We start from the raw sequence: 10827 nt of genomic DNA, 5'->3' as shown, positions 1-10827 counted from the left end.
CCCTATGGTAGAATAGGTAGAAGGATTTTAAAGGTTTACCTCCATTTCCCCTATTGGGCCCGCTCTTCTGCCCCTTTGGAGACCACACCCACTTCTTATACAAAATTGGTTCCCCTTTACCCAAGGATGCTCCACACCAAAGATGGACCAAATCCTTTCATTCCGACTGCCCCACTTAGGTATTGAACCTGTGACCCAGTGGTGGAGGGCTAGTGGTAGCAGAATGTCGGACACCTTCACCACTTGGACACTGAGGCCCCCTCAACTGAACAAATCATATCAACTAAATACTTTCATCACATAATGTACTGTGTTATCCAGTGAACATGTCATGATTTTGCATTTTAACCCATGTAATATGATCTATCAGCCCTGTGATTGGTTGCAAGTTTCCATTGCGATGTCACACCTAGGACAAGTACACGTCGTCACAGACTTGTGCACTGGGGTCAAAATGGCTGCTTTTACATTTCAAGGTGAGGATGCATGAAAATTGTGGTTTTACATGAATAAATCTTGATGATGCGATAAAAAGGATCTTACACTTGTTTTCATTTCATATGAAATTTATGAAACTTGTCACAAATTTTTCATCATAGCTCGCCAGAGGCACGCTAAATTGAAAAATTCTCAAGACTCGTTTCATAAATCTCATACGAAATGGAAACTCATGCAAGATCCTATATATCATTCATTTGTAGATCAGGGTATTCCATGAATTTTCCAGTCCAACAGTTTTACTGAAAATTGATGATCAGTGAATTTAAACTAGCCATAAGGGAATGCAGGGCAACTAAATTTCTTAAAACCGATAAAATCAAAACATCAAAACTTTTTCATCATTTAATAAAATTGTCAACATTGTAAATTGTTGTAACTTTATACATGTCATGATTAAAGAATATATCTCCCATTATTTCTCCACATACAAAAATACATGGACACTGGTCAAAGATTATTTCTGGGTGTTAAAATAGTGGTAAACTGTGTTGGAGAAGCCAACAGCATGTGTACCTGTTCATTTCATTTTGCTACACAAGATAATTTTGAAATAAATCCTATTGAAGCATATCCAACTTAATTTGTATAATCCTTTCAACATCAAAGACACTCGTAAAGATATTTCATCATCATGGGAAATACAAGAAGAGATTCTCAAATTAGTTTGCAGGAAAACGATTTTTTTCCCCTAAACACAAAAAAAGTTTAACCAGAAGAATGCATAAACACAAGACTTCATTCAACATTGTTTAATTAGAAACTAGCAATTACTTGAAGCATAACTTCTTCCACCCATTAAAGTATGTTTTCCAGTTTGTTATTTCAGATAAATTACAACTTTTGAAAACAAAAAATGTTAATTTATAACTTTGTGCATGCATCTCGTTTAAAGTTTTATGTTTTTGTTGACAATCACAATTAGCTATGTACAGCAAATGACGGTACATATGCATAGCTAATTAAGCATATATTTAAGAGATATTTATTTCAGTATGTAAATTGAAATAAACTTACAAAGTATTATTCGTTTTTCAGGAGACACAGCTAAAATGCAACAAATTCAAGTCTTAACCTGTTGACGGAACAAACACTATGAAAACATCAAACTTTTAGCAAATATACAGACTAGTAAACTAGACTAATAGTTTGTGTTAATTTTGAGAACAGTAGACAGTAGTATTCAATATTCTAACCGCAATTAATTGATAGAGAAGAAACCATCTGTATAAAACAGAGTTGTCTCCCCTAGCATACTTGGCAGTGGTGGGCTTTGTCTGTACACATACATGTACACATGAAAACTTTGATGTTCATTTCAGGAGCACTAATATAACACACAAGTATAAATTTCGAGCATAAATCTTCGGGATTTGGTCGATCCAATCAAAATTGTAGGAAAACAATTCAAATGTATACCATTTAAATTGTTGGGAAAATGTTCTCTTTATACAACTTAAAGTAGGTACATACTCATTTTACCTTCACCAAGAGGAACCTTGTTAATTATAAAGAAATTGACTAACAGATTTTAACTATTCCATATACAAATGTACATTTCGATTTCTATACTAATAACAGTATAAAGTCATTTATTTATCAAGTGGCAACATGTCCTTGTAAAGAAATGAAAAAAAATGTTACCGAGGAAGGTTTTTATATTTTGTATCGTGCAAGATGATAGCTCAATACTGCCAGTGTTTTACACAGGACCTCCTGCTGTGCTAAAAAAGGGGTACAACTTTCTCATAATGCTGATGTGCAAATTATTTCTCCCAAAATTATATCTCCACTTGGTTTGTGGAGGTTATAATCCTAGATATTGTTTTAACAGCCAATATATCACAAAGAATACTTTTAATAATCTAGTTTGCTGCGACGCCCATTGCTAATTTTAAACAATCCTTTTAAAATTTATTTGGGAAAACAATATGTACATGAATCATCATGTGTATCCATAACCCTAAGAACTCAAGTTTTTATAATAATTGAAAATACGATCAGTTCTTTTTCTAAACCAGATTATTTTTTATTAGAATGGTTTTGTTAGTTAGTAAGGTATTATTTCTGCAGATGATACCCATTTATGAACAAAATTTGAAGTTTTCAATGGCTACATATATCTAGTCTACATAGTAAGGGTGAAATTTTGAAAATAACCGGTCATATTATAAAGGAATATATTGATTTATATCAATCTGTAGAGTTATTATTATAATAGATTTTCAAGCTGCAATTAACATCACCTGTCAACAACCCAAACACAGCAGAATTATATGCATAGTTTCACCCCTACTACATAAAATGGTCAAACAATTCTGAAGAAACTTAACCAACACAGAAATTATTCAGCATGCTCCAAATTACTCAATGCTTCATAATGAATAACAAATTTGTACAAGAAAAGTAGACAGTACTTGAAGCACCAACTAAAATAAATGCGAAGATGAACAATGAAACGACTTGCATGATGACTTGAAAAAGGAAAGACACGGTAGCAATGAATGTATTCACAAATAACTGTGCGTTGTAATACGTCAACAACAAAATTTGTATAAAAATAAACATCTTTGAACAACAAAAAAAGTGTAAACAATTTGCTGGGGTTTTGAATTTTTTTTTCACCTATTAATTTCTTATTCAAAACATGAACAAAAAAATTAATAAAAAGTTTTTCGAAGGACTATGACAAATGGATGTCAATAGTTAATAAAATGCCACATATTATAGGCCATCTAACAACCAATAAGGGACCAATTAATCGTAAACTTGTATTCAGCATATTTTCACTTTCAGATCTGCACTTATTTGTTGCACAGTTCATGCACACTTTCCCTTTTCAAAATTCATTTTTACAATATACATGTACAAGCCTGAACATTTAAACTCACTTTCAGTAGAACACTCACATTTAAAACATCAATGTGTAAAATAATAATGCCCTTTCACATTCAAATAAACGCAGCATTTTATCATGCATATCAATTCGTACGAAATTGAAATTTGAAATAAAGTGCATCTAACATGTTATGATAATGATGACAATTTATTTTAGCACCATCGCATAACAAATCATATGGAAAACTTTTCTAACATTTCTAAGCTATCATCCAAAACAAGGAATAAGTTCTCGAGATGGAATCACATTTGATAAGAAAATAGAACCAACATGGAAATGGACATATTTTTTGTGTACTAATTGGTGACAAATTCTGGCCAAGTACCATTTGTCAGCCGAGCAAACAGAAAATTCTATTTTTTCCCCCCAACACAACTTACAGAAAATGTGTTTGTCTCAGCACTCCTCTGTTTGATAAAAAAAAAATCAAGTCAATTATTTGTGCTGCGACAAGAGTTAGTACTCTAGCGAGACTTTGTCACCAACCAGTTAAACATACAAAGACTTGATATGCATGCATCTGTATTTGTAAAGATTTAACAAAAAATTTCAACATCGATCATTTTTATTGAAAAAAAATTCCTTTGACCAACTCCAAAGGTTTAAAAAAAAAAAAATCTCAATTTTCTGCCAGACTCCCAATTATTGATACATTTTATATTTAATTTTAACTGTTTGTCTATGAAATCAGATTAATCCAATACTACATTTTTTTATTGATCATAAAAAATCCAAGGAACCACCTTATCCGATCTTTCTAGCTGTATTTGAATTATGTTTCGACAGTCAGTCAACATATATATAACGAGACCTTGCAAGTTTAAAACCTAACCACAATGACTGTTTAAATTACTTAAATACAGTACATACCTCTGTACCTCCCATTTGTGATTTGCATTCAACAGATTTAAAGAGTTATTATTGCGTACACACCTTCTTAACCAAAATTACTTATAAAACAAGATATTCATAATAAAAATCTTGAAATTTAAGCCTTAAAATGCATCAAAGACGGTACTTATCCTCAAAACTCGTCAATATTACGAGACAAACTTTATGGAAGCAATGATACATTCTCAAAAACTGAGAATTAAATTCTTATAAAAAACTCAACAAATACAAAAACAAGTGCCATTTCTCATCTCGATAAAACAAACATAACATAGACTTGTAATATCTTACATGTTATGTTAGGTACAATCTCTGTTCCAACACTTAAAAGACATCCACTTGGATTCTAATTAAAAATCAAATTATATTTGACTTTTTAAATATCACAAATATGCAGTAATTCAGTGCATTATTTTCGTCAGTTCATTCTTCAGCTTGCAATTTTCGTCCTTCAACAACTTGTTTTCATCTTCAAACTTCCTGGCCGCTTCCAAGTCCACGGATTCCTCCCCCTCGCTGCTCAGTGAAGCGGAACTGTTGTTCTTTGACTCGCGCTTCTGTCGTTTGTTTTTGTATCTTTTCTCTAAACGTTCAAGTTTTGCCTCCATCTCTACGTAGTCTTTAATAAGTTCGTCCTTACTCATCATCTGTAACCTTTCCGCATGAATATTGTCATAGGTTTCAGAAAATTCTTTCTCCATGAAATGATCTTCATCCTCACTACTAGTTGAAGTAGTTTCGTCCGAATAATCGCTCGACCGTGACCCACTCCTAGACTCCCTCGAATCGTGTCTACTCAGGTGCTCCTCTTCGTCCTCCTGCACGTATGGCGAATTTAGGGATTCGTTTTTAATGTGGTCTTCCATAAGAAACTGTGTCGTGTTATACGGAGCCACTGGGTGTCCATGTGCGAACGCCTCCTCGCGCTTTTGATTGGCACGTACCGTTTCCCTCTCCTCCAGCTCGCGTCTTTCATTCCAGCTCAGTTTGTCATAAGGTTTCCATTTCCGATGATGTTTGCCACCCTTCATCCTCCTCCTCCGCTTTTTCTTGCCGTTTCCGTCGTACTGATTCTCGGATTCGCTCCCCTCTTGTGCCTCGCTCTCATGCCTTATCGCAAGAGGCCCCGATGGGGAAATCGGACATCTGTCAAAGTTTTCGCTAGTTTCTATCTCATCGTTAGAGCGATGTAACTCACCCAATGTGTTGCTTTTGCGCGTAAAATTACTCTCACCCCGTATTGAGTCCACCACCATCATCACCGTTGAACTGACATTCGCTGACATTTAAGAAAACGATCCTTTCACAGTCACTGTATTTGAAGCTATAGAACATTATATGAATAGACCTTGCCGATTGCTGCCTGAATGACAACTAATGATCCGAAGGGCACCGGCTATTTATATTCTACGCATTATCTACCCTTCCGCGCAACGATATAGTTCTTGTTGCAAATATTTTCTGTGAATGCGCTATTTTCACGATTTAATGACAAATGAATCATTATCATTTTTTGTCTCCGTTATAAATAGCATTCGAATCCAACACTGGCATTGTCAGAATACGTGGATCAAACAAGAAATAAGGTACCTTGCTTCGATGTTTATTTCGTAGAAAGTAGTTCGTGGTTGGATGTTTGGCGCAGTCATACAAAAGGAAGGGACGTTACTCTAACTCTTTTTGCAGCAATACATTAGTTGATAGTCAGAGGGATCAACTTTTTAGTTTCCATGAAATAGTTTTCAATCTAGGCATGTCATCGGTGCCAATTAATTTAAACGATGACGAGATTTTTATAATTGCACCGGTGGTAGTAGCAAATCTAGAGACTTTTCCTGGACGATTTTAATAAAACTTTAAGCCCCCCCCNAGGATCCACAAATGTTACTGATAGTAGCAGATGTCATTGACGTGGATTTAGAACTCCCGAAAAAATATCAGAAGCAATGTCTCGTGACTTCTAATCTTGAAATAACATACAAATAACATACAAATGATATCAAATTTTGAACGACGTTATAGAGTCTACTGCATTCTGAATCAATACAAAAAAAAATAACACAACTTTGACCCAGCTGAATCATAAATTAATTGTCAAAATCGAAACGCTGATACAACCAATTGACGATTGATTTTATTTTGGAACAAATTTGATAACATTAGTCTATACCTTGATAATGATTGGTGACACAGATATAATACCCGTAGTTCAGACCTATTTATCTTGATAATATATGGACAATGGGGATGTGGGCAATGTATATTTTCTTCACCTTGATAACGCCAGTTTTATACATACATTACAACATCGTCTATACTTACCAAGCTAAAATAACAAAACTGAACAGAAATTAAAAAATATGTATAGATATATCATCTTCTTTGTTTAACTGTACTATTCCTTTTAAAATCAATGTTGAAAAACCTGCTTTTGATTATAGATTTTTAGATTCTTACAAAGACAATGCCCATTTCCCCCGCCCTCGAGACATAACACACCATTGTACACATGTACAACTTCTACATGCAGAATTACACATAAGGAACGAGATTACACAACACATGGGGCATTCTTACTTCACTCTATGGGGTCCATGATTTGTGAGGGTTCAAAATTTTGTTTGAACATCCACATTTATGCTGAGAACCAGCAAAAACAAAACCAGAGATAGTAAGTTTTTTTATTTTGCTTTGTTTCCAATGAATATGCTAAACATGGAAAAAAATTGAAATAACGTAGAAGTTTATTACATTATTAAAAAGTGTCCGATAGATTTCATTTAGTCCCCCACCCATCCCCCTCACAGCCCCTCCTCCTCCAAATTAAATTTGTATTTTGTTATGAGAAAAAAAAAGAAAATTAAACTTGCCTCGCTATGTTCGACGATGTTTCTAGTATTTGTTTTTATTTGGCTATGATTCTAAAGTATGTGCTTAATATGAAATTAATATGAAATAACGTAAGAGTTGATTACATTACAAAAAATGCACACTAACAAATTTCCTTAAATTTTATAAAAGTGCTTTTAGATTTATTTTTCTACCTCGGTTGATTGATTGATTGATAGGTTTTACGTCCGCTTCACTACCGAGTAGTTTGTTTATCCAGCAGACGAACCTAAATGTTACCTCGGGTGGGGCGAGGGCTTTATAGCCCCTCCCTCATCTAAATTGAGTTAATCTCTTTTGTTATGCCATATCATTAAGATTATAAATCTACCAAACGATCCACGTGAATGACGTGTTGTTATTTTAAACAAGACTTACGCAAGACTAATATCCTAACGGTTGGGCCTTCAGCTTTGTAACGGTGTAATCTATAATTGTATAGAAACATGTTTAACGAGTACGCGTATTAGGTAACATGGACCAGGAGCGCCCTCAAGTGGCACTGCAGGTTTTATCTTATCATGTGATGGTATATTCACACGTACATAGTCTGGCGTACCTGTTGACTAAAATACACACAGTTGCAATTTGTGTTCTATTTTTAGATCGTATGCAATAAATCGGCTTTTGAGGACAGGCATATTGTGGAGTGTTTCGTGTTATCCGGGCGGGACGTATTATAAACCATGAATAACATACCCGTGTTAACGGATCAATAAGTAAGCGTCGTGGCAAGTGATTACGTAGCTGTGTATATAATACTGAGTGGGAGGTGACGTAATGACTAGCCACATAGGTCGTGTACTAGCTGTAATTTACTTTTTTAGAAGCTCGGTCACATTAAGATAGATATATTGCGGCGTATGAAGTGTAGAGTTGTATGGGGCTGAGGAACTACGGACGAACAGAAGCTTGTTTCAAAATATCTAACACCTACATAATACTGATATAAAAATATTAATTATAAAGTTGACCGTATAATTTTCACTCCTTGCTACGCGTTGTCTATGACGTCATCTGAGTATGACGTATGACATCATCGCAATCGACGACCCCGCCGACAGCAATATTTGTAGAGTAACGAATTATATTTAATTCAGATGAGAAAATATATAAGTGTTTTATATCTCTCCACTGTGTGTGTATCATGGGGTATGTTGTCTTTGTATCATTTTGTTTTGTATATATGTTATAACTGATAAGTCAACCGACTTAAAATAATAAAGAATTTGAACTTGAATTGTATATGTCAGCCCACGGAATTAGATTAGTCCGTGGTCAGCCCAATAAAATACTACCCGCTTTCTATTGACTATAGGCTTGGGAGAATTCCGTAGAGTAAGACTAGTGAACTAGATGGCCAGGGCTCGATCCTTAACGGACGTATTGGGAAAAAAACCCAATGACCTCTAGCTACGCTACCGTCCTCCAATGTAAGTGTAATTTCTCCGGCGACTAATTTAGACTCGTGTATAAATGACGAGGAGAGGCAGGTCATTCAGATTAGTCGTGACTTGGTTTGTGACAGACAATTTGAGAGACTGCTGTAGCCCCCGGGTGTAGGTCACATGGTGTACATCTACCTGTGTAGATCTATCAGGTGTCATGTGGTCGGAACAGGTGTGGTTATAATTTGTGTCACAAGTTTCGCGTATGATATGACGGCACTTTTTAATTACTTTTCGAAACAAGAGGCCAAATGGGCCTGTATCTCTCAACTAGATATATAGCAATCCTGGTAAAATTATCATCAAACTGCAAATCTTTCCTACTATGTGTTTGTGCTCTTAATATCAAGACTGGTATCAAGAAAACACCCTTTCTTCATACAATACTTCATTTCAAGGCCACAAAGATGCTTCACAGAAAGTTTGGCTGAAATGCAATCAATTGGTCTGCAGGAGAAGACTTTAAAATATTTAACCTTTTAGGCATTAATTGCCCCCTCAGCGTCCAGGGAGCTTTAATCCCCCTTTATACAGAAACTGATTCCCAGGGAACCCGGTCCTTAAGATAAAGTAGGTTGGTTGCATCGATACCAATATTTTTTTCTCTCACTTTTTCATAATTTTTAGGTTTTATATGAAAACAATGTTGCTAATCAAAAGAAATGACCGAATTGTTATGTAGAGCCTGAGGGTAGGGGTGGGGGTAGAGCCTGGGGGTAGGGGTGGGGGTAGGGTTTCACTCTTCCTTCTTTTTAAACATTGTAAGTTTTGTGAACAATTCCATACCCATCCAATACAATATACAAAGCCAGAATGTTTTTCGCAATATAATAGTTTCCAAAGTCAAATTCAAAACATTATTTGCTTATAACTACAAAGTATAGTTTGAATGCAAAATATCACAAAACGCATTGTATTTGTAAAAGTAACAAGATTATAAACGTCTGTTTTCAAGGAAAAATTACCATACAGTCTTCGTACATAACAACCATAGCGTATATTAATAACTAACTCAGACATAAACTTGAGTGAAATGAATAAATGAATAAGCTACCCTTAAATAGGTATATCCTTGCTGGGCCTTAAAACCAAACAGAACAAAGAGTTTTGATAACCGCCCATTAACAGAGATGCATGACATTATAGGTGCGTATGCAAAGAAAGGCATATATATATATACTGGAAACGGGGTAAACCGAAAAAGACACAGATCCAAATGTTGTCATTGGTGCAATATAAGTGTCCCCAAAACGGAGTATACAGAAGACATTCTATAATGGGGCGGGGCCCGATACGACCTCCGCGCAGTATTATACAGTAGAACAGGCCCCCTACCCGCCTCCACCTCCCCGTCCCCGTCCCCTGTCCCGCCCCCTTCCTTCAGACCAGGTAAAACGTCGAAATCTATATATGATTATTCCAAAATAAGATACAGCTGCATATCTAATGAAGCTATATTCTGTTTCATAGTTTCCTGTGCGAGTCTCATGCAATGTGTATATAGCGCCCTGCAGGTAGGTATACGTATACCGTGTGTATTTGGGTATCACAGGTGTACCGGCCACAACTAGTTACATATAAGTATAGGTCCATTTAGGTCTTCATTGTATATGGGTAGTGCTACATATGTGTATTACTGTACCTGCTATATGATTGATGACGTCAGCTCATGTTGTATTTCAATCTTCATATTCCAGCTGTACGAAAGGTCACATTCACATCACAAATGTTTCACAATCAAATTTCAATATTTACTTTTACTATTTAATTGATACGGTTAAATGTATGTTTCCATAAAGATATTAATGAGTATAAAAAAAAAATTACCAGTAAAATAATTTGTGCCGAGGTTGTTTATCTAATCCTATCAATTCCAGTTTCTGCTCCATGTACTGTATTTATATATAATGAAATGAGATACTCACATTATATATTTTACATGAAACGTTAAATCCCTAAATAAACTCCGGCTTTTCTATTGACATATTCAACTATATATACTCAGACTATATTTAGATAACGTTAGTAAAACTACAACGTACGTTCGTCTTTATCGATGTATAGGTATAAGCTATACGTGTATAAGTATAAGCTATACGTGTATAGGTATAAGCTATACGTGTATAAATATAAGCTATACGTGTATAGGTATAAGCTATACGTGTATAAGTATAAGCTATACGTGTATAGGTATAAGCTATA

General features: G+C 35.1%; 1 protein-coding gene across 1 annotated transcript; it reads right to left on the bottom strand.

Moving 5' to 3' along the window:
- Nucleotides 1-829: 829 nt before the first annotated feature.
- Nucleotides 830-5670, bottom strand: LOC110452746 (protein HEXIM-like). The gene has a single exon (XM_021501398.1). It carries the CDS (start codon nucleotides 5572-5574, stop codon nucleotides 4690-4692), a length of 885 nt encoding a protein of 294 aa, XP_021357073.1. The 5' UTR covers nucleotides 5575-5670; the 3' UTR covers nucleotides 830-4689.
- Nucleotides 5671-10827: the final 5157 nt, after the last annotated feature.

This window comes from Mizuhopecten yessoensis, unplaced genomic scaffold (genome assembly GCF_002113885.1).
Source record: "Mizuhopecten yessoensis strain PY_sf001 unplaced genomic scaffold, ASM211388v2 scaffold6863, whole genome shotgun sequence".
Taxonomy (NCBI): domain Eukaryota; kingdom Metazoa; phylum Mollusca; class Bivalvia; order Pectinida; family Pectinidae; genus Mizuhopecten; species Mizuhopecten yessoensis.
The sequence above is the reverse complement of the archived record's forward strand: the minus strand, read 5'-3'. Positions and strand labels throughout refer to the sequence as shown.

Coding starts and splice junctions, on each gene's coding strand:
- LOC110452746 (XM_021501398.1), bottom strand. CDS start 5,574: ATGTCAGCGAATGTCAGTTCAACGGTGATGATGGTGGTGGACTCAATA.